Consider the following 25,306-nt stretch of genomic DNA (forward strand, 5'->3'; position numbering starts at 1 on the left):
TTCTTATGAATCGTAATTAATCTTAATCTAATTATCAGAGCAATTTATTGATGTTAGTATTATTCCATAATAAAATTGGATTATTCTACATATCAAATTTAACACTAAAAATTTCACAAAAGGATCGTCAAACATTAAAAAGATTGTATAAAAAAAGACTAGTCTAGAATTTCTAGAATAAAATCTAAATGTCAAAAAAAAGCATAAGTAACAATTAAAAGAAGTAGATAGTATTACATCGGAATATCCATTTCCTCATCAATAATCAAATATACCTAATAAATAAATAATCATTTCGAATAACAATTAATCCCACGTTGTAATATCATTCATGTAGTCTTGTGTGGTATAATAAGCTTTAGAAATAAGTTTACGCTTTACATAATTCTTAAATTTATTAATAGATAATTCAGTAATATGGTTTGGAAGTTTATTATAAAATCTTACACAATTACCCATGAATGATTTTTTAATTTTATGGAGCCGAGTGAAGGGCACTGCGAGCTTATGTTTATTTCTAGTATTAATATTATGAATTTCACAATTTTTCCTAAAATTTACAATATTTTTATGTACATACAGAATATTCTCATAAATGTATTGACAGTGCACTGTCATTATGTCAATTTCCTTAAATTTATCTCTAAGTGAGTCTCTATGGTTAATTTTGTATATTGCTCGAATAGCCCTCTTCTGTAGAACAAAAATGGTATTTATCTCTGAAGCACCGCCCCACAGTAAAATACCATATGCCATAATGCTATGGAAGTAACTAAAATATACTAATCGAGCTGTTTTCACATCAGTTAACTGACGGATTTTGCTCACTGCAAAAGCTGCAGAGCTCAGTCTATTCGAAAGAGTAGCAATATGGGGACCCCACTGGAGTTTAGAATCTAAAGTTATACCAAGAAAAACTCATCCTTCACAATGACACTTGTTTGTACATGCCTTACGTTACTACTAGTGACAAACTTAATACATTTAGTCTTTTTCTCATTTAACAGTAAATTATTAACATTGAACCAATTTACTACTTTTGAAATAGCATTGTTTACATCATTGTAAGCTTGTTGCTGACGTTTGACTTTGAAAATAAGTGAGGTGTCGTCTGCAAACAATACTATATCATGGTGGGTCTTAACAAGGAATGGCAAGTCATTTATGTAGATAAGGAACAGGAAAGGCCCCAATATTGACCCCTGTGGTACACCCATAGAGACCAATGACCCAGGTGATCGCTGTCCATTCACATCGACCCTTTGTATTCTACCATTTAAGTAGGACTTAAGTAAATTCAGTGCCGATCCTCTAACTCCGTAATAATGAAGTTTCCTGATTAATGTTTCATGACAAACACAGTCGAAGGCCTTAGATAAATCACAGAAGACACCTAAAGCATCTCGTGACTCCTCCCAGGCATCGAAAATATGCTTAATTAGCTCAACACCAGCATCGGTTGTTGAGCGACCCCGTGTAAAACCAAACTGCTTATTATGCATCAAATTATTAATGTTAAAATGTCGTACTAATTGAGAAAGAACTAATTTTTCAAAAATCTTGCTAAATGTTGGTAGCACAGATATCGGTCTAAAGTTAGTGGGGTCAGAGCTGCTACCAGATTTAAATAAAGGAATTACTTTACTATGTTTCATTAGATCAGGAAACTCGCCGCATATAGAAACTTCTAAAACCTACTCTTTCTAATTATCTATTAGCGTGATTGCAAGCTTTTCATTTTGATTTATTTTATCAGACTCAAGCTCGTCAGAGCAAGTAGGTACTGTATTTATGAAGTTTATTTAATAATTAAAGTTTAAGCGACCTAAATTTTACAATACAGCAACTACTCATGTACTATGTATTTTATGATTAGGCCTGACATTCTTTCTTTCTCCTCGCAGCCGGTCAGAACCTGGGCGACTGCGACGGCACGCCGTGCGGCGCCGAGGCGTGCGCGGGCAGCTCGTGCGTGGTGGAGGAGGGGCGCGCGCGCTGCGTGTGCGCCGGCGCCGCGGGCGGCCGCTGCCGCCGCCACGCCGCCTGCGGCCAGGACCACTGCCGCCCGCCCGCCGGCGCCTGTAGGGGGAACAAGTGTGTCTGTGCTGCTGGATACGCGGGACTTGATTGTCAGCTCAGTAAGTGATTTTTTATAGCAGAGGATTGGATCATTTAGGACTGCGAGTGTTGAAGCGTGTGCGCGGGCAAAACGTGCAGCGAAAAATTGCTAACTACTCGCTAGCAAATTCACTTCTCAGGAGACAGGTTGTGCATAAGCATAATTAACTGTGTGCCAGATACACTGAATATAAATGATAGTAGCAAGGTGACGTCAATATTTTACTTGACTATCCTTCCATACCTACTCGCGTCTCGCGTCATTGAATACCTACTTATAACGCTTTGTTCAGGGTAGCCCAATTTTAACGTGAGTTGCCAAGATTTAATTACCACCTATATAAATAAACTAATTAATCTTAATACTTATTTCACTCTATTACACCACATTACTATTAAGTACATGTTTTTATTTCGCAGGAGTAAACGTGACGATTCCCCAATTCGCGGGCGATTCCCTCCTGTCACTCGGCCGGAGGACGGCTACGCCCCGCGTCAGTGAGCAACGATTAAGCACCGGCTCGAAGTTCCCACCGCAGTACGTCACGCTCAACTTCACCACGGCCGAACCGGCGGGCCTGCTACTTTCTGTTATAATGGTGAGCAAATCAATCAAATAATTAAGGACCTTCGCTGAAAGGTTTTGGCATTCTCAGTCTACAGCTCGGCCTAGCCACGAAATGAAGATAAATAAATGTAGACAGGTACCTGATTCTGACAGCGACACGATTGTCTCGGCTCCTCTACACGAATGGCCAACGCCGGCCAATCCAACGAACGCATTTATGCATTAAAGGGAGCAAGTGATATTGCTATCTCAGTCTACCGCATGGCTGCGTCCCTTGGATTGGCCGGCGTTGGCCATTCGTGTAGAGGAGCCATTACATAATGGTGTAGGCCGGCGGTCGGCAACCTTTTAGCAGCCAAGGGCCAAATAGTAGTTAGGTAACAAAGTTGACGCAGGCACTTTGTTAATTATTATAACATGTATAACTTTATCAGACATTGTCGTTTGTCAATATTTATTACATACAAAATAGCAAGGGAGGCTCGCGGGCCGCAAGTGTAAGGTTCGCGGGCCGCCTGTTGCCGACCGCTGGTTTAGGCCATAGTAGGCCGTCGAACACGGAGAATTTTCATGCTAAGTGCTACGTCAAGATGGTGCTCCTATGAGATAGTATTAGGATGTATTATCAATTTATCATTATCACTTCCTAGTCGATGCAAACTTAACGTGGTCGGAGTCTATTATCAATTTCTTTGGCTAAGTAAGAAATACCGAATCTGAGATATTCTTCCGATGTTTTCTTCCTCTTCAAATCATAGATACGAAAACTCCGTTCCTTGTTCAACAGGACACCGAATATCTAGGCTTCGGTCTGGAGCACGGCTACCTCAAGCTGGCCTGGTCCAGCCCCCGCGAAGACCTCACGCAATCCGCCACAGAAGAATGGCGGCTCCCCAAACCGCTGCAAATACAGTCCAAGTTGCTGCCCAGAGCTGGTTTCCTTGCTGACGGGGAATGGCATGTCTTGGTGCTAAAGTTGGATAAAACCAATATGTCCGTCGTTGTGGATCAGAATTTGGTGTACAATGATGAGCTGGCTCTGAACGAGTCTAGTTATGGTGACGTGGAGTTGTTTATAGGCAAGTTGCTTTAGGTTTTATATGATTAGATACATGCCGTCAAGGTGTTAAACAATGTGGACAAAACATTTTTGACTTTTGTACCTTCTCCTTTGCTTCAACCACAGAATTAAGGGTATATAAGAGGAATAAGTAGTCGTGTGTTTGAATAAGGTGTATATGTCGGCGGCAGATCGTAAAATCGGGCATATCGAGATATTCCTAGGCATATCATGAAACGCCGCCATTTCAAGATCTGACTAACGAGTACCAGCCATATCGGTCAAACCTCAACGTTTGACGATTTGCCTGGCGACGTTTAGGCACCGTAAACCGGGGATACTTTGATCAATTTTAGAGTTTGGCACCATTTTTCGACGTTCCTAATATACGTAAAAATATGAAATAAAAATATAATAATCGTTTTTTTCTCTTCTTTCCGCCTGCCACATAAAAAAAAATCAGGACTTATATTTTTTTCAGAAATAAATAAAAACAACGCGATCAAAGTTATATTGAGAATGGGGTTACTTTGAAACCACTAATTTTTTTGCTGACAATTTAAAGTAGACCCGCTAAAAAGCCTGTAAAAAATAAAAAAAATAAAATCGGTTAAGTACTTTTTAAGTTATTTATATCTTTAACGTGTGGGGTTACTTTGATACCATACCAACAGATACAAATTAAAAAAATTAAGCGCTAATTAGATTATTTACTATTTATATAACGTACGGATTTAACTTATCATTGCACTTAGCAACAGATTTTTGAATTGCAAGCCTTTCCGTTTCAGTAAATTTGGTCTGTACACCCGGGTTTTTGATGATATGTTGCCTTTATAGGTAGGTACTTATTGTATGAAGTTCTATAAAAATATTGTATGCTTTCGATACGGCATAAATAGATTTTGTGCCCATGTTTGTGAGTGTTGGTCTTCTTGGTATTTTTGTAGTCTCGTTACCCGATATTATTTGTAATCTCTGGCATTATTTCTATAAAAAAAAAACAATGCATATTTATTTATTGTAGAATTAATACCCTGGGCTGGTGGCCTTACGCACGTATAATAAAATACCTAAAGCAAAGCCGCAGGATACATTATAGCCAATTTCCACCCAGAAAGTTAATTCCATACAATAGAAACTGGTAAAAGAATGTTTAAAATCAGATGAGCAGTTCCGGAGATCAACTCCTACAATACCTACAAACTTATAATTCTACAACCTCTACCTCTTTCACTGACTCAAACGATACCTATTTGTTATATAACTACTGAAAAAATACATAAAAAAATCGTAAGCTGCCAAAATAATTCATGGTGTTACTTTAATCTTTTGATCAATTTCACCACGTATAAGTGATCAAATACACCCCGACCCATGGATTCCCCGGTTACGTGCGCATGTGGAGGTTGTCGAATTCAGGTATTTTTTTATAAACTCGCGAATAAACACTGATTGACCTAAGACACTATAAAATTTACATGTATTAATTATTGACACAAATACAGTCAAAGTTTTTCAACCAATTAAACCAGGACGAAAAGCGTACTCGCCATTAATATTTTTTTTCTAGACGAAATAATAATATTACACTCGCATCCGCTTACTGCGCGGTGAAACAACTATCAGTGTTGCCAATAAAGAAAAAATAACTGCAAAATTATTTTTCAACTCGTTAAAACAAGGACTTTAGTAGCGGAGAGAAGTTGCTATCAAAGTCGACCCGCAAATCAAAGTAACCCCGGTTTACGGCATATCAAATAAGTAGGGTGTGATATTCCTAGGCATATCATGAAACGCCGGCATTTCATGATCTGCCTAGGAAAATCACCCCGTGAGGTTTGCACGATATGGCTGGTGTTCGCTAGGCAGATCATGAAATGCCGGCGTTTCATGATCTGCCTAGGAATAACACTCCGTGAGGTTTGCACGATATGGCTGGAGTTTGCTATTTCATGATATAGCGAACACCAGCCATATCGTGCAAACCTCAAGGGATGATATTCCTAGGCAGATCATGAATCGCCGGCATTTTTTAGTTCGCCTTTGTACTTCCATTACTGTAATTTATTTTTGTAAACCTGTGTTGTGTACAGTCACCTGCAATAATATGTTACACAACGAAGGCCGCAAAAATATCTGACACGATCTTATTTGTAGAGCCATAAGAGCGTGTCACATATTTTTGCGGCCTTCGAAGAGTAACATATTATTGCAGGTGACTGTACAATAAAGTGATTACTACTACTACTACTACTATTGAAATGGCTTGACAGACTACATAATAATATACATAGTAGCTATAGTACGTTTTTGGGCAGCGTACGATTTTTACTAAAATAAAAATATTTTAATAGCAGCATGCGTAGGTAGGAGTACCACCTACGCATGCTGCTTAAAATGCCACATAGAATGCAGCGCCACCAGTGGCAAAAAATGCAATTATATTACGATGCGCCCGGTATGAAGCTAGGAATATCAACGAATGCATTGCTCTGATCGATCTGCCGCCTCTTTTATAAGGCAGATCGTGATATGCCTGGGCAAATCTTAGTCAGATCATGAAATGGCGGCGTTTCATGATATGCCTAGGAATATCTCGATATGCCCGGTTTTACGATCTGCCGCCGACATATAGACTAACATTGCACAAAGTATCTTTAACGTGTGGGGTTACTTTGATACCATACCAACAGATACAAATTAAAAAAATTAAGCGCTAATTAGATTATTTACTATTTATATAACGTACGGATTTAACTTATCATTGCACTTAGCAACAGATTTTTGAATTGCAAGCCTTTCCGTTTCAGTAAATTTGGTCTGTACACCCGGGTTTTTGATGATATGTTGCCTTTATAGGTAGGTACTTATTGTATGAAGTTCTATAAAAATATTGTATGCTTTCGATACGGCATAAATAGATTTTGTGCCCATGTTTGTGAGTGTTGGTCTTCTTGGTATTTTTGTAGTCTCGTTACCCGATATTATTTGTAATCTCTGGCATTATTTCTATAAAAAAAAAACAATGCATATTTATTTATTGTAGAATTAATACCCTGGGCTGGTGGCCTTACGCACGTATAATAAAATACCTAAAGCAAAGCCGCAGGATACATTATAGCCAATTTCCACCCAGAAAGTTAATTCCATACAATAGAAACTGGTAAAAGAATGTTTAAAATCAGATGAGCAGTTCCGGAGATCAACTCCTACAATACCTACAAACTTATAATTCTACAACCTCTACCTCTTTCACTGACTCAAACGATACCTATTTGTTATATAACTACTGAAAAAATACATAAAAAAATCGTAAGCTGCCAAAATAATTCATGGTGTTACTTTAATCTTTTGATCAATTTCACCACGTATAAGTGATCAAATACACCCCGACCCATGGATTCCCCGGTTACGTGCGCATGTGGAGGTTGTCGAATTCAGGTATTTTTTTATAAACTCGCGAATAAACACTGATTGACCTAAGACACTATAAAATTTACATGTATTAATTATTGACACAAATACAGTCAAAGTTTTTCAACCAATTAAACCAGGACGAAAAGCGTACTCGCCATTAATATTTTTTTTCTAGACGAAATAATAATATTACACTCGCATCCGCTTACTGCGCGGTGAAACAACTATCAGTGTTGCCAATAAAGAAAAAATAACTGCAAAATTATTTTTCAACTCGTTAAAACAAGGACTTTAGTAGCGGAGAGAAGTTGCTATCAAAGTCGACCCGCAAATCAAAGTAACCCCGGTTTACGGCATATCAAATAAGTAGGGTGTGATATTCCTAGGCATATCATGAAACGCCGGCATTTCATGATCTGCCTAGGAAAATCACCCCGTGAGGTTTGCACGATATGGCTGGTGTTCGCTAGGCAGATCATGAAATGCCGGCGTTTCATGATCTGCCTAGGAATATCACCCCTTGAGGTTTGCACGATATGGCTGGAGTTTGCTATTTCATGATATAGCGAACACCAGCCATATCGTGCAAACCTCAAGGGATGATATTCCTAGGCAGATCATGAATCGCCGGCATTTTTTAGTTCGCCTTTGTACTTCCATTACTGTAATTTATTTTTGTAAACCTGTGTTGTGTACAGTCACCTGCAATAATATGTTACACAACGAAGGCCGCAAAAATATCTGACACGATCTTATTTGTAGAGCCATAAGAGCGTGTCACATATTTTTGCGGCCTTCGAAGAGTAACATATTATTGCAGGTGACTGTACAATAAAGTGATTACTACTACTACTACTACTATTGAAATGGCTTGACAGACTACATAATAATATACATAGTAGCTATAGTACGTTTTTGGGCAGCGTACGATTTTTACTAAAATAAAAATATTTTAATAGCAGCATGCGTAGGTAGGAGTACCACCTACGCATGCTGCTTAAAATGCCACATAGAATGCAGCGCCACCAGTGGCAAAAAATGCAATTATATTACGATGCGCCCGGTATGAAGCTAGGAATATCAACGAATGCATTGCTCTGATCGATCTGCCGCCTCTTTTATAAGGCAGATCGTGATATGCCTGGGCAAATCTTAGTCAGATCATGAAATGGCGGCGTTTCATGATATGCCTAGGAATATCTCGATATGCCCGGTTTTACGATCTGCCGCCGACATATAGACTAACATTGCACAAAGTCGTTGATTAATTCAACTATATAATATTAGTGTTCCCACGCACTCGACCTGCACTGGCTCATTTACAACATTCCTATTAAGTTTATGGTCCTTCGAGCCGGACACATTTGATTAGGGACCGTGAATCTTAGGGTTCTTATGGTCTTTCGAGCCGGATACATTATATTATTCTGATTACATTGCACATACTTGTTTTATTTTGTTATTACAGGTGGTATTAACGAAGAGGATAGTGCAATAGGCAAGAAAGCGTTCCCGCACAATTTCAAAGGCTGCATAGACAACATAGCTACTAAAGAAGAATCATATTTGATCGATTACAATGAAATATATAGTGAAAACATTAAATCGTGCCAATTATTCCCCTCCGCGTGAATCAGAAGTGAGGGTGTCATGTTATATTTGCTGGTCAGTTTTGTTTAATCTTCCAATGAGTCTTTAAAAGAATTAGAATAAGTTTAAGTGAAAAATATACATATATCGTGTGGCAAAAATCTAGCTAAACATAAACATGTACACTTCAATTGTATATGCCGGTTTACATCATTTACCTTGTTATAAGGTATATATATACTGAGGTATATAAAGATTTAAAAACTAACAATGGTTCACAGTGCAAAATACAGAGCAGTTATCTGTTAATATATAGGTAACTGTTGATCATCACTTCAACGTAGGTTACGTAGTAGGTACCTTACCTACTGTTTTGCAAATCAAGTTTACTAAATAAACACAGGCACAATTTTTATTCATGAAGTCTGGTACTATTGAACCTTGGTTTGATTTTCGAATAACATGATAAATTGATAACGCACTGTGAACATGGTAGTATGTTTGGAAAAAAGCCCCCAAAGAATTAGAACGCAATTTATATGTGTATTTCTACTCAGTGCCTTTTTAACACGTTCATCAGGTTTGTTGCATGTGTGTAGGTAGACTTTTAGAGTAGAATAATATAATAATAATAAGAAAAATACTCATTATAGTACAAAATTTCTAGTCTTCGAATAGGACCAAAGAAGCGTGTTTACCTTCGTTGTCTTTTTAAGATATGTTACAATGAATTGTAATTTGATATTCTTTATTTTTAAGTAGTATTAGTTAGTTATGATTTTTAACACATGTACCGTAATGACCAACAATTTATATTAATTCTGTTGACAACTGAGCTAATATATACTACGCGGATAGGGAATAAGAAAACTTTGATAAGAGTGATTCTCAAAATAGTGGCATCTTAACCTGTCATCGAGTTTTTGAATTAATGATCTTTATTTGCTCTTTTTCATATGAAACAAAAATGTATCTAGATAAACTAAAACAATGTTTATCGAGGCCAAGTCATTATTTTTATTTAAATTTAATACTTATATTTATAAAAAATAAAGAGTAGCACTTTTCACTGTAACCTGTCTTGTCCAAAAGCATCGCTATTCCAGTTTTAGTTCTTTAGATTTTATAAGCATCAAATATCATGAAATATCATGCTATACAGGGTGATTTCGGGGTCGTGATCCAGAACCACTTTTTCTGACCCTGTAAATGATCCACATTATCATATGGTAGTATTTGATTAAAAGATAATTACTTGAATTACTTATTCTTATTTTTCAAGTAAAATTAATGTTATACTAAGTAATTATGGTCACCCTATGACTTTTGACATACGCTGTATGGAAAGCGACAAGACGTCACATTGAGTAGGGTCACCAAATTGTATGCAAAAATGTTTTTTCCTACTTGTCATCTGGAAAATAATCATCATTATTGGTGATAAACAATAATTAACAACATCATTAGGCTCATCTTTGGATTCTGTATGATGTCTGGCTCTCTTGCTCCACGACCCCGAAATCACCCTGTATAATAACATAAACAATACCTTTTAAAATGTACTTTGCACAGGCCTTATATATATATTTTTTACAACAATATTCACGCACGAAGTTTGTCCAAGGATATTTTCACTGTTAACCTGTACCAACCTGTACATGCGCGGTATTGCATCTGACTCATACACAGAAATTTTTTTTAGATCATAACTATGGCAAAATATTAGGTAAGTATCAAGCTAACCACCGTAGGGTACCATCATGACCCAAGTGTCGTAGTTTCGTAGAGACAAGTGGTTAAAGGCAGACATCTGGGGTTTTGTAACGGAATGTTAACTTTAACTTGTCTTGATTATTTTAAGAATTTGGTATGGGGCCTAATGTAATAATATCATTTTAATATTGTATGAAGTTTTATTCATCTATGCTAAGAGTGAGACATTCGTATCCGTTCGAGGGAAAAAATAAAAATGAATGTATTTTTCACTGTAACCTGCTTAACTTTAACCTGTGTTCAATGTATAGGTTATTGTAAGTCTTGAAAATAACTTCATTTTCCGTTCCCTTTTGAAAATTTGGGGTACTTGAAGTATTAAAACATATTTTTCATTTTTATAAGTAAAAAAAATACAATTTTTTTTTTTTTAAGTTTAACCTGTCGATGCCATTTTCTTGAAAATCACTCATAAATAGGTACTTAACGATCATGCGTTTGCTCATACCGTAGTCTTAGCTCAGTTCGAATAGTAATGTTCAAAAATAATTAGCATGAGGTAGTTATTTTGTAGTGATCTAAAATTAAGGTGATTTAAGTTAAATAATGAAATTAAACATTCATCGTACACAAAATATAGTTTTATTGATATATTCATGTTTAATAAATTGTATACATAACGTCATCAAATATTACATTATAAACATATACATTTCGTTATACGTTACTAATTCAAACACAAATACAATATGAGATGTTATCCCCGTTATTTAATTTAATATATTCATTTCATTATTTTAAAACGTTTAGTCTCAATACAGTGTAGTAATTTCCATTGGCATACATGTTCAGTATCTAAACATGCCCTTATATGAAGCTCATGATTCATAACATCAGATTTATTTACATTTGACAACTAAAGCGCGATGTACAATCATACAAGACGAGAGTTCATTAGGCCTATTTACAAGTGGAATCAACTTGGAATGCTTGTACACAGTTTAGCCGAGAACACAGTTAACACAATACACGGATATTGTGCAAATGTTGACTTATTTAGGAACATCGAATTTTCCCTCCGTAATTAGACCACACTATATGTAGAAACTCTATATAATTTCTAAAAAATAAATATTATATTAAGCGATACAGAATAAATAAATAGTTAATTGCACACTATTATGATAAACATTTCAAAAATTAATATATTTTTTATAATGTCGTAAGCTGTGCTTACCTTTCAAACAACGCCTTACAAAATGAGGCACAAGTGAATATTCATCGCCGACATCGTCTATGAAACTGAAAGTAAAATATAGGAATGTATCGGATAACAACGAAGATTTAACAAGAAAAGATACGCTAATCACAGAAGAGGTAAATATCATATATTTACGAAATATTATATTTATGTTTAAGCCTATTGGTGCGTCACGGTAAAGTTCTTACAAACGAGTGCAAGCGGTCGCTGCCGCTGACACTGGCGGCTGTCCGACCGGCGGCCATCAGCGATAACCAAGTTAATTTTCTTCGCAGGCGAGTGTTTTTACATAAAGCAACTCGCAGCCAGTGTCAGCAGTCAGCGTTCAACAATTAATATATGCATCTCTTATATTCAAACTGGACGTAACGTAGTACGTTTCTTGTGCGAGAAGATAATCGCTTACTCGCTGCCCATCGGACAACAGCCTAACGAATGTCATGTATAAGAATAGCCGATAGTCCGTGGAGAAGCCCATTTCTGATAACATCAATAGTGAACAATGATACTAAGAAACATCCAAGTATAAACATGTCAATTCATAATGCACTATTAATTTTAATTGTAACGTTTCTGAACGACTCAATACAATAAAAGATATATTTCGCATATCTACAAGAAATCATCGATCGAAGACATCATAGTAAAATAGCTTAAAAAATTCTCTAATACTGTAATGAACAATTAGTAGCAAAAACATCAATATTTAGTGATGATTACATAATTATTTCTTTGTCATATTTGGAACTTAAATTCCTACAAATTAGGTCGAATTTAACAACTCCCCATTCCATTATACCGGGTGGTAACAATCTCAATAATTCGTAATCTCTAAATTAAAAATTATACAAATAACTCTAAATTACATAATATAATGAATTAATGATTAATAAAAGTTCATGTCCTATGATATAAAATGTTAAAATTAACTATCGTCGATACAATACGATTATATGAATGTTATCAAATAAGCATTCGGAGTACATGATCGGACTGTGACGTCACGGCCGCGTCGGGGTGATTGGGCGTCGTCCGCAGTCGAGCACCGTACGCTGTCCGGCCTCAACGCGGGCGCGGATGCGGCTAGGGACCGATATTATGAAAGCCATCATTCAAAACGTGTCTATAGAAAGAAAGCATTTATTTAAAATCAGTCTCATTCGCATAAGGAAGTGATCACAGCACACACACTGGAAACTCGTTGCAGAGCGAGGGGCCATGTCCCTCTCAACAGAATGTTAATAATAATAGAGCACCTTGGTCGCTATACTAAATCTGATAAAACATGCAACAGACCGATTTAATATTTTATAAAAATATCATTAAATATTTGGAAAACATAATTACAGTCAGAAGACTAGTAAATATTGGAAGTACATTTCATTCAATATTTAAAAGAATATTTTACTACATGTATATTGAAACGTGATAAAATAGATATCAGTTACTATATAGAACATCGCCTTCTCAGACAAGAACGATAAACATAAACAGCAAGGTCGAAGCATAGACTAGATATAGAGTTTGTGAAAGTTTACAATTACAACATACAAGAGACAATTATGATATCATGATACGCTGCCATTAAAATTATACAAGTCGGTGATTGCAACATTTACGCATAAAATATTTTATACACTCGTGAAGCCACAGAGCGGGCGAACCGCGAGTCGCTAGGCCGAATACTTAGGCCCGGGCGAGTCATTTACATAATAAACAATTCGGAATTCAACTACAACGTCTCGTCTCTCGATAAAATATTGGCGGATAATTGCACAGTGGTCGCAGTGCGGGTGTGGCGCGGGTACGGCCACACCGCACGTTAGATGGTGGCGAGCGCGCGGGTCGGCGCCGCCGCCAGCGCGCGTCACGGCCGCGGCTCCACCAGCTGCTGCACCAGCACCGCCACCAGCACGCCCAGCAGCAGGAACGCGCCCGCCATCAGCCACGCCACCTAACACAAACACATTATTTATTACTTATTAGCATCTGGGAACTTTGTGGCGTAACCAGTGGAATATAAAATATAAGTTGCAATTTAAATACTGGAACTTAGGATGTTGAAGGCAAAAAATTACACTCATCGCTAACATAATAGTGTGGTACTATACAGCACGTCCACGGATGATTTTATTATTTCTTTTGCGGTACATATTCATGAAAAGAAATGTACTTTTATGTACTTATGTTTTTTAAAAATGTACTCGCACGGTTTTGGCATAGAAACATACAGGTCGTGGTCGTGCTGAGTAGATACTCCCTGGCACGACCACACTATATTTATGGTTAATTTAATGGTCAAATGAATACAAAACAAATGTACTCAAATTGTACTATCTACAACCACATCAAAATGTGACAGTGGTACTGCAAAAATCGCTGTCATGATTAAAAAAGGTGAACGTAAGGGCTGATTTAGACGGCGCGCGAACTCGCATGCGACTTTCATTACATTGCGGGTTTTGATCGGCACATACAACGCTGCGGCGGAAGCGCCATCGACAATAAGGTCCCTTTACATAGATGATCCCCCATTTAGACATCACGCGCGCGCGCACTCTCATGCGATTTAAGTTACATTGCGAACTGTTGGTTACGTGCATTTCAACCAGCCGATCAAAACCCGCAATGTAATGAAAGTCGCATGCGAGTTCGCGCGCCGTCTAAATCAGCCCTTACGTTCACCTTCTTTAATCATGACAGAGATTTTTGCAGTACCACTGTCACATTTTGATGTGCTTGTAGATAGTACAATTTGAGTACATTTGTTTTGTATTCATTTGACCATTAAATTAACCATAAATATAGTGTGGTCGTGCCAGGGAGTATCTACTCAGCACGACCACGACCTGTATGTTTCTATGCCAAAACCGTGCGAGTACATTTTTAAAAAACATAAGTACATAAAAGTACATTTCTTTTCATGAATATGTACCGCAAAAGAAATAATAAAATCATCCGTGGACGTGCTGTATAGTACCACACAACATAATATAGGTACAAGTGAGTGTATATAAACGAAATGTAGCCCCGGCAAACTGTTAATGTGGTATGTAAAACAATATTCTCAATAAAACAAAAAAAATGTAGTCACCTGGCGGGATGAGAAGGCGCGCGTTGGTCGGGCGCGGCGCGGGCGCTGCGGCGGCGGCGGCGCGGGCACGGCCAGGCGCGCCGGCGGCGACCACGCGCTGGCCAGCCCGCCGCGCACGCAGCACACGCGCACCGAGTACTCGCCGCCGTACTCCAGCGCTTCCAGCTGGAACTGCGGCTCGCAGCCCGAGTACACCTGTCCGAGCGATAAAACGGTTTTTTGTACCGATGGCGTGTATTTTGTACCAATTAATAATGGAAAATTACTTATTATAGATCCGAAACATCAAAATTTGGATAAACAATTTTATTTTGCAAGATAATAATGATAAAAAAATGAACAACAAAGCCTCACCTCTTTGAATATGGCATCCTTCCCCCTCGCACACTGCAGCACGTAGGTGGTGGGTACGGCGTCGTCGAGCGCGTCCCACACGGCCAGCGCCTGGCGCGGCTGGGGCAGCGACAGCGCGGGCGCGCGCGGCGCGGGCGGCGGCGCGGCCGGCGTGCGCGCCGCCAGCGCCGCGCCGCACCCGCCGCGCCCGCCGCGCGAGTCCGAGCAGCGGATCCGGAACCAGTACTCGCTCGCCTCCTTCAGCTTCTTCACTTTGCAGCTGCGCGCCGAGCCGCGGTACACCGGGCGGAACTCGCGCGCGTCCGCCGCGCGCATCTCCACGCAGTAGTGCGCGCCCTCGCCGCCGCTCGGCGCCCACTCGAGCCGCAGGTAGTTGTGCGCGGCTTGGGCCAAACGCAGCGCGGGCGGGTCGGGCGGCGGAGGTCGCGTGCCGGCGCGGGCCTCCTCGCTCCACTCGCCGAGCCCGAGTTCGTTGAGCGCTGCGACGCGCACGCGGTAGACCGTGTCGGGGGTGAGACCTTCCACCAGCCGCTCGGCCGCCGGCCCGTCGGTCTCGAACGCGTCGTCGTCCACCTGCACGCGGTACCGCAGCACGGGCGCGCCGTGGTCGGCGGGCGGCCGCCAGTGCAGGCGCAGGCTGTCGGCGCCGGCCTCGTGCCGCGGCGTGCCGGGCGGCCCGGGCGGCGCGCGCGGCGTCAGCGCGTCCCGCGGCGCCGACCACAAGCCGCGCCCGGCCGCGTTGGTCGCGCACACGCGGAACAGGTACGGCGAGAACGGCACCAGCGAGTCCACGACGCAGCTCGTGTCGGGGCCGCGGTACACTTCCGCGTACGCCGCTTCGTCGGCGCTCGCCGCGCTCATCTCTAATCGGTAGTCGAGCACGGGAGCGCCGTTGTCGCGCGGCGCGGTCCATTCGAGGCGAGCGGAACGCGCCGAGAGGATTTCGGCCGTCGGCGTATCCGGGGCGTCGGGCGGTGCGGCCGCGGTGGTGAAGTCGAGCGGCGCCGACGGCGGGCCGGCGCCCACGCGGTTCACGGCGGTGACTGTGAGCCTGTAGGCGCAGCCGGGCGCCAAGTCGCGCACGTCGCACTCGGGCCGGGCGCCGCAGTAGGCTCGGCGCACGCCGTCGGGCGCGGCCAGCTCGGCGCGGTACTCGGTGAGCGCCGCGCCGCCGGTGCAGTCGGGCGCGCGCCACCGCACGGCCAGCGCCGTGGCGCGCGCGGCGCCGGCCGGCTCGGGCGCGGCGGGCGCGCCGGGCGGCGTGGCCTCGGTGGTGACGGTCTCGGCCGCGGACCACTCGCTGGCGCCGGCCTCGGTGGCGCAGCACACGCGCGCGCGGTAGGGCGTGCCGGGCTGCAGGCGGTCGCAGTGCGCCTCGCGCTCGGGCCCGCAGTAGGCGCGCCGGTAGCCGTCGCCGCCGTCGAGCTCGAGCGTGTAGGAGGAGACGGGCGCGCCGCCGTCGTCGGTCGGGGGCTCCCAGCGCAGCCGGAAGGTGCGCGGCAGGACCTTCCCGCGCGGCTGCGGCCGGCCCGGCGCCGCGGGCCGCTCGGCGAGCGTGCGGTACGCGACCTCGGGCGACCAGGGCCCCTGGCCGTCGTCGGTCTGCGCGCTCAGTCGGAAGCGGTACTCGGTCGCGCGACGCAGCTCGGTGCACGTGTGCTCGTTGTTCTCGCCGTGGTAGGCGGGCCGGAAGCCGTAGCCCTGCGCGGGGTCGTCGACCTGGAGCGTGAAGATCTCGTCGCCCTTGCGGGGCTCCCAGGCGAGCGCGAGCTGGTGCGCGGCGGCGGCGGCGAGCGCGGGCGGCGCGGGCGCAGGCGGCGGCGCGCCGGCGGTCCAGGCGACGCACTCGTCGCTGTAGTCGCCGCGGCCGCACTCGTTGACGGCGGCGACGCGGAAGGCGTAGCGCGTCTGCGGCCGCAGGTTGCCGGCCGTGTGCTGTCGCGTGCGCGGCCGCGACACCTCGCGCCAGCCCTGCCCGTCGTCCATCTCCAGGATGTAATGCGTCAGCCGAGCGCCGTTGTCCTGCGAACAGAAAATGCATTGAAACCGAGCTTAATTAGAAAACTATACAGGTCTGTTTTTGATACCCCAAACAACTTTTATTAGAAAACGACCATGCATTTTCCCACCGTCCTCGTTAATCTGTAGGTTGGACATACCTGCGCCTGCTGCCAGCGCAGCAGCAGCGAGGTCCTGGCGCGTTGGGTGGCGCGGGGCTGCGGCGGCCGCTCGGGCGGCGCGGCGGGCGCGCGGAAGGTGACGGCGTCGCTGGCGCCACCCGTGGCCTGCCCGGCGCGGATCTGCAGGCACACCGAGTACTCGCAGCCCGGCCGCAGATCGCGCACGCTGAACAAACATAATTTGTCAAATAATACTGAACACTGTTCATATTTATTTATACAAAATGTAGATGGAAAAAGGTAGTATTGTCGTATACAAGCTACCAACCGGCAGGAGAGAGAGGGCCCGCTGTAGATGGCCTTGTAGCGGCCGCGGTCGCCCAGCAGCAGGTCGTAGGTGAGCTCCACGTTGGGCAGCGTCACGCCCTCCGGGAGCGGCGAGTTCCATTGCACTAGCGCGCTCGTTGGGGTCATGTCGCTGACCTGACAAAACACAAAGTTATGTAACGCATCTGAGAAACATTTGCGTGCGTAACATTAGCTGCATTAGGTTTCGTTATTGATACCTGCGGCGTGCGCGTGGCGGACAGCAGGTCGAGCAGCGCCTGCGTGTCGTCGTCGTCGCCCTGCACGGAGGCGCCGGCGGAGGAGCCCTCGCCCTCGGACCAGGCGCCGGAGGAGGCGCCGCCGCTGCCGCCGCTGCCCGCGCCGCCGCCAAGTCCGTTCAGCTCCTTGCGCGGTGACAGCGACGGCGTGCTGCCGCCCGAGTTCGCTTCTGGAACTGAACACGAATGCCGTTATAAACTGATATGGACGACAAGACGATACGCTACGAATACAAATCGAAATGTTGAATAAAATTACTTGATTCATTTCCTAGCTATACAAATGACATTGGCCATAAACTTCTGTTATAGTATTTTTCAAATAGCTTGGTTACAGCACACCCCGGACACTGGCGATCAAATGTATGAAACAAACGCGTACCTACGCACACAGTCTAAGCTCGTGTAGGTGAACGCGTACCATGCTTGTGTGAGTGAGATAAGACGTGCTAGGGTTCCCGCCATTTTGTTGACAAGTTCGATGACCTCAATGACCCAAAACTCATTGCGCGAATTAGGAAGAAATAAGTATCATATTATGCTGTAAGGTGGGTATCTAAGCTCGATTTATACAATAGTTTCCTATTTTGAATCAGTATAAACGAAGTAACAAAATTTTTGTAAGGAAATTCAGGCCACCAAAATATTACGTAAGTTGAAAACATGATTTTTTGTTCATATAGGTATTGTGTTGTTTTCAGTGTGATCTGATAGGTTTAGGTCTAAAACAGATAGGGTAAAAGAAATACTAAACATAAGTACTTATTGTAAGTTCGTATTCTACTAAAACATAAAATACTTTAAAAATAACTGGGTATGTACTTGCCTTGATTCATACAATGGGAATCTGTGGAACTTTCTTTTAGTTTTGTCGTTTATAGGGCTTAAACAACCGTACACAGCACAACACACGCCCATTACAAAAGGTTTTGTAAATATTTGTTTAATATTTTACGTGGCCTCCGCTCTGCGCACCGCGTCGTCGCATCCTTGCCAGCCGGTAACTGAGAGGTAACCGAGAGCGGGTGGGCGGCACTTTCAACGGGAGGCAGGGAGTGTCCATACTGTACGTTAGTACTATTTATTATACTGTGGTTACAGTGACAGCAACACCATACATACACACATTAGTACATATTGTCATTTTAAGGTTATAAATTGTATGGAGATGATAGCTTCACCATACCCAAGCTATGTGAAAAATACTATAGCTGACTTCTGTAAATTGTTCAAAATAATTTGTTCCATTTGCGTTCCATTACGTTAACATTTGTGTTTATAATAATAAAATAATTTATGGATCACATTATTCCATAACACAACATGAATCATTCAAATCATTATCAAATATAATACTAATATACTAATGCAATATATACTAATTGACAGCCATTTCAAAAAAAGGTTTGGTTTTTTTTGTTTTACCAAATGTAACTTATTAGAAATTATAAATTTAAATTTTGTATATTACGTAAAAACATCAGAATAAAAGTCTCATTCCTTAAGTTCAGGCAAACAGAAGCAAGTACAACATAAAAACATAAAAATTTGCTAAAGTTGTGACAGAAGTATGCCTAACTTCATAAAGAGAATAACAAATTATATCATTGTACAAATTATTTTGAAACCAGTATCTAATAAATATCTTGTTCAAGGTCTCCTCTGGCTCCGTGTACAGCCTCTTGGGTACCAATCCATTACAATCTTACTCCATTTATCCCGCCTGTCTCTCGCCTCGAACAAGATGGGAGGATGAACTCAAACTCACAGCGGGCCCGAACTGGAGAAGAGTGGCCCACGACAGACCTCAATGGAAAGAGCTAGAGGAGGCCTTTGCCAAGCGGCACACTAAGCTTAGAGATATACTCTAACTCAGAACAAAGGGGCTAGATAGATAGATAGATCTAATAAATATAAAATGTATTTCAGTTATATGAAATGAACTTACCTATTCCATTATTTCTATTGGTCTGTTTGCGCTCCAGTTTTTGTTTGAGCTTGGAGTGCATTCTCTGTGTTCGTTCATCTTTCTGGTAGACAGGCGGAGGCGGGGAGTGCTGCATGTGGTGCGGTGGGACATGGTGGAAGTGAGCAGGGTAGCCAGGCCCGTAGAAATGCTGGGGACCACCAGCACCATTTGCCGGACCCTGTAATCATAAAAATAGCTAGTTAACATTTATTCTACTATGTTAGTGTTACATATAAATTTATCTTCAAAAGTAAATAACATGATAGAGACATTTACATTAACTGTCATAACAGTGGCTTTAAAGGTCCCATTTAGACAGAGTATTAGATTTATGTTTAATTTGATTATAAAAGACTTCACATTTTACATCACAATTTCCTCAAGTACAATCCAACAGCCTAAAATTCCAATCTTATCAAAAACAATAATAAGTAACAAACATGTTTTGCACCTTGACATATGGTGCAAATTGAACATAGAAAATGGTTACCAAACAATAACAATGCACTAAACTAACCTTTGTTTTAGAGGGATCTTGAGATTCTTCTGGATTTGTCATGCTATCTAAATTATATACGTATTTTATATTTTGGTGGACGTCAGCGCCACGTATCCGCCGATCGGCGCTCGCCGGCGATAACGTTCAACTTCCCAACTGCTTTATCGCAATCCGCCAATAGGTATAACATAACTACGATAAGTACATCACCAACCTCACTAACACAGTCTGCATTGTACAGTACACTAAAAATGTCAGGATTATTCCACCGTAATCGTAAATGCATGAACAGAATTTAACACAACACTGCCGCGCTGCTTGTGTTTGAATTACACGCGAAATGACAAATCAATGGAATTTGTTTACACAGAAGGTGAACACGTATTCATTTTTAGCGTCAACTTTGTCCCGGTGTTCATATCATTTTTGTCTGTTTGAAAATAACACAGTGCAATACTTTAATAAGTAGAACCGAAAAATATTAGTATTTAACAGTATAGCGTGAACTGCTTCACAAAACATAAATAGATATTTCAATTCAAAGTAAGTGCAATATAAGACGACGGTGAGAAATCAAGTTAAGCACGAATGTCTACACTATCAACAGGGGAGTAAGTTTGATATGTATTCTAAATCGATTCCATATCAACAACCCCAACCCAAACCAAGCGCTTTACGACTTTAGTCCTGTCAATGTCAGAGTGACGTTGTTACAAAATGTCAATGTCAGCTTGTAAAGTGCTTATTTTTCTCATAGAAGGTAGGATCCTATAGAAGTGGTATACTATGATTGGTCGAATTTATTTGTTGCCCACCATTAGTATGGATTACCATACTAAATTTACGGTGGGGAACATATAAAATGTGAGACTGTGACAAGGACAAACAATAATAGCTCTTTCGCTGTTACTCCTACTATCCTGTTCGGTCACTTCCATTCATGCATCCAATTATATACTAGAATTACTAGATTCATGTTTTTTCTTTGGAGAAAGAAATGAATTGATAATTATAATAATATTCATTTCAAACATAGATAGAGAAAATCATACTGTCTTTGTTTTACGCTAGTACTAGCACCAAAAAAAGGATGAGTATAGTTTTTCTTCTTCTTATAGAATATATTATTATAGATAATCTCTCATTAAGCAAAATGTGAGACGCAAATACACATTGGACCAAGATATTGGACAGATGAAATACCATCCTTATAGTGGTAACACACTATCGCACCGCACCAAGGTCATTGTGCGACGCACCCATAAGTAAGAGCGAGAAAGCGATATCTCTTTCTCGCTCTTACTTATTGATGCGTCGCACAATGACCTTGGTGCGGTGCGATAGTGTGTTACGGCCTTTAGACCAGACATAATTTCTCCCCATTCCCGTGGTAACTTTTATAATTATTTAGCAAGGGGCAAAGCAGACAAAGATGTAGTAATTATGCTTAACATTAAATTGGCGCCCGCATCATATAATGCCATAAATCGGCCTACGTTAATTAAGTATTGTGATGCGCGGAGCCGGTGTCCTGTGATTATCCTCTATATAACGAGCTGATCTCTATTATCAGTACTAAGTGAAATGATTGTAAAAAAAATAGTAATCTACCCCGACCTTGCTAGGCCAGTGAACTTAAGCATGGCAGCCGACGAGAATATCCGCCGCCAGCTTAGCTACCGACGCGGCTAAATGACAGCTTTAGGGCTCAACTTTGCCGAGAAACCCGCTAAATGGTTTTTGCATGAGAAATCTACTCGACCGGGGTGAATAGGGATGGCCGGGGTGAATGGGGACAAAACTAAGAATGTGATTTACCGACAATTTCTTAAAAAATACCCACACAAAGTGTCTTATTCGATTAAAAATGACATAATTGTTTTTCATCGCATTTTTTCGGAAACGTTCGTATTTGTCATGTTACTTCAGTCAACCTCAGTATCTTGTTTTGTACTGAGACTGACTGAAATAGCAAGAACTGAACGTACGAACGTGCGTTTCCGTGAAAACACGATGGAAAACAATTATGCACTATTAGTTATGTAACTTATGTAACATCTGTAGTAGATTTTGTATGATACAATTTGTGTAGAGAGTTATTAAGAAATTGTCAGGTAAATCACTTTTTAACTTTTGTCCCTATTCACCCTAGCCATCCGTAGTCACCCCGGTTGACGGTACTTGTTTTACAATGCAAACCGCATAACCATATATTTATTCGAGATAGCAATCTCGACGTGAATCTAGAATGCTGTAGGTGCGTTCTCGTGGCTCGGTCATGGTTTACAATTTATAATTAAACCTGTAGGTTTTATCACAGCGCTATTACTCTTGATGGCGCCTATCTACTTCATACCATAACGAGATCCAGTTCGTAGCAAATTAATCTACTATCAAATATTGGGGCATCGCGTCACTGTGTGTAAAAAAACAATTAGCAAGACGATAGTTAAATCTTAAATCATTCGATTCAGTGCTTATCATCATGTACAGCCTGGCAAAAAAGAGTAGAAATTAAAAAGTGGCAACACTGTAGTGTCGTCCCGTTCTCTTAAGGCCCAGAGGGGCTACCGCGAAAACCGAAATTCGCAAATTGCGGGGATCTTACTCTTTTACTCCAATGAAGGCGTAATTAGAGTGACAGAGAAAAATGCCCGCAATTGACGATTTTCGGTATTGGCGGTAGCCCTACAGTACACAATGGGCCATCGCCGGCCATTCCAAGGGACGCATTTATGCCTTAGAGGGAGCAAGTGATATTGCTATCTCATTCTACCGCATGGCTGCGTCCCTTGGAGTGGCCGGCAATGGCCCATTGTGTAATGGGCCCTTTAGATTAATTAATTTGAAAGGGACGACACTACAGTGTTGCCACTTTTTAATTTCTAATCTTTTTTGCTAGGCTGTATGTACCGTAACTGCGGGCTACATTAGTCCTATGGTCTAAGATCCCACATATATGGTCGACCTTCACCAATCTGTCTGACGGCTGAAACTATGAAAATATGAAAGAAAATATGTTCCAGGACATAAATAAATAGGGTTGCCTAAAGAAATATGGTCAAGGCTATTTTTAATAAATTTTTGAAAAAAAATTTTTTCGGCAAATTTCATCGATTTGTCTGACGATCGAAATAAGTTTCAATGGAAAGTATACAACTTGTACAACATAAATCATCTAGGTTGCCTATCTTTTTCCGGTCACTATTATGTGGTTGCCGTGTTTAAAGAGGTGATTTTATATCGATAATTGTACTCATCTGTCTGACGCTTGAATTATACATCAAAATGTAATTTTATTGCAAATACAATGGCATAGGGTTGCCTGCGAAAATCCGGTCACAAATGAGGGTTGCCAGGCTTTAACTAAAATAAGAAGGGAAGACCTTTAGCGATAACTCATAAACGGCTGAACTGATCAAGTTTAATAATTTTATTTGATTGAGTTTTTTAAACACTATTTTCATGATTTTTTTCATATTTTTTGGACAGATGTTTCAAAAGTTGGAAGGAAAAACCTTTATTTTTTCTTTCTAAACGATTATTTCCGAAATGATTCACTTTATCAAGAAATGTTGTTTAAAGAACCCTATTCATTTTTAAAGGCCTATCCAACGATACCCCACACTATGAGGTTGAAAAGATAAAAAAATTGTCACACACATTTTGTTTCTTTCAAAGCGATTATTTTCGAAAATATTCACTTTATCAAAAAAATTCTTCTAAAACCCCTATTCATTTTGAAAGACCTTTCCAACAACATCCCACACCATAGGGTTGACACGAAAAAAAATTCTCACGTACATATTGTTTCTTTCGAGGCGACTATCTCCTAAAATATTCACTTTATCAAAAAATGTTTTTTTGAAGAACCCTATTTATTTTAAAATTAATATCAAATGACATCTTATGACATAGGTATCAAACGAAAAAAAAAATGTATGTGACCATTTTTTTCGCTTCAACCCTTTCGCTTCAAGCCTTGACCATATTTCTTTAGGCAACCCTATTTATTTATGTTCTGGAACATATTTTCTTTCATATTTTAATAGTTTCATCCGTCAGACAGATTGGTGAAGGTCGGCTATATGGGGGATCTCCTACTACTAGGGGATAACATTAACCCAAACCAAAAAAATGTTTCTACTTGCCACCATGTCATAGTCTATCGGTCAATCGTAAGAGTTCTAGCCCAAAATCGTAGATGGCAATGTAAGCTCCCGATTAGGGCTTGCAATTCGAATATTCGAATTTGTCGAATATTCGACCTGTTTTGATATTCGAATATTCGGCCGCTCAGTTTTCGAATATTCGAATATTTTTTATTACTATAAAAAATCTATTTCAACCCCTGTAGTTACAGTTTCTGTGTGTGTTTCCGGGTATTTACAGTGAATGAGGAACGGTAGGTACCCAAATACCCTCTCGATAGACTTCGTGAATACAGTGAAACTTAACTCAATTTGAAAGAAAACGAAATCAAAAAGTATGTTATTTTGACGGTGCGTAAGTTTTAAGTTAAAGGGTCATTCTGTTTATTCAGTGCAAGCGTACGTTAAGCGATTTTTTGAAGGCAAAACCTTGCCCGCACTTATCGCAATTCTCAAATTTGATAATACCAAACCTGCCCAACTAGAGAATCTAACTATGCACCTTTAGCTGACGAATAATCCACCCAGTAGTCAACTAACTTTTTCCCTTAAATATTCCAATATTATATAAATAAGTCGACCATTAGGAATAAAAACGTGCCAAAACAAATAAAGTCAATAAAGATTCCAAATACAATGGAATTAAATGCCTTTTTACAGGCCTCTGAGTGACTACAAGTTAATTTAAATCAGAAAATAATTACCTACTAAAAAAGATATCTTACATACCTAGGTGTTTGGATGGTTAAAGTTAAGTATATTATTTCACGCAACGACGCATTTA

The 25,306-nt window shown here is 41.2% G+C and overlaps 1 protein-coding gene across 1 annotated transcript in view; it reads right to left on the reverse strand.

Annotated features, from left to right (window-relative positions):
- Positions 1-13,455: 13,455 nt before the first annotated feature.
- LOC134790848 (fibronectin type-III domain-containing protein 3a) overlaps positions 13,456-25,306 on the reverse strand; it is a 99,327-nt gene continuing 87,476 nt past the window's right edge. The window contains exons 4-10 of the mRNA XM_063761818.1: positions 19,852-20,050; positions 17,865-18,079; positions 17,627-17,781; positions 17,338-17,524; positions 15,179-17,200; positions 14,825-15,019; positions 13,456-13,684 (exon numbers count right to left, since the gene is read on the reverse strand). Coding sequence (XP_063617888.1) covers positions 13,598-13,684; positions 14,825-15,019; positions 15,179-17,200; positions 17,338-17,524; positions 17,627-17,781; positions 17,865-18,079; positions 19,852-20,050 — 3,060 coding nt within the window. The 3' untranslated portion in view covers positions 13,456-13,597. The remainder of the gene's footprint in view (positions 13,685-14,824; positions 15,020-15,178; positions 17,201-17,337; positions 17,525-17,626; positions 17,782-17,864; positions 18,080-19,851; positions 20,051-25,306) is intronic.

Source organism: Cydia splendana, chromosome 5 (assembly GCF_910591565.1).
Source record: "Cydia splendana chromosome 5, ilCydSple1.2, whole genome shotgun sequence".
Classification (NCBI taxonomy): domain Eukaryota; kingdom Metazoa; phylum Arthropoda; class Insecta; order Lepidoptera; family Tortricidae; genus Cydia; species Cydia splendana.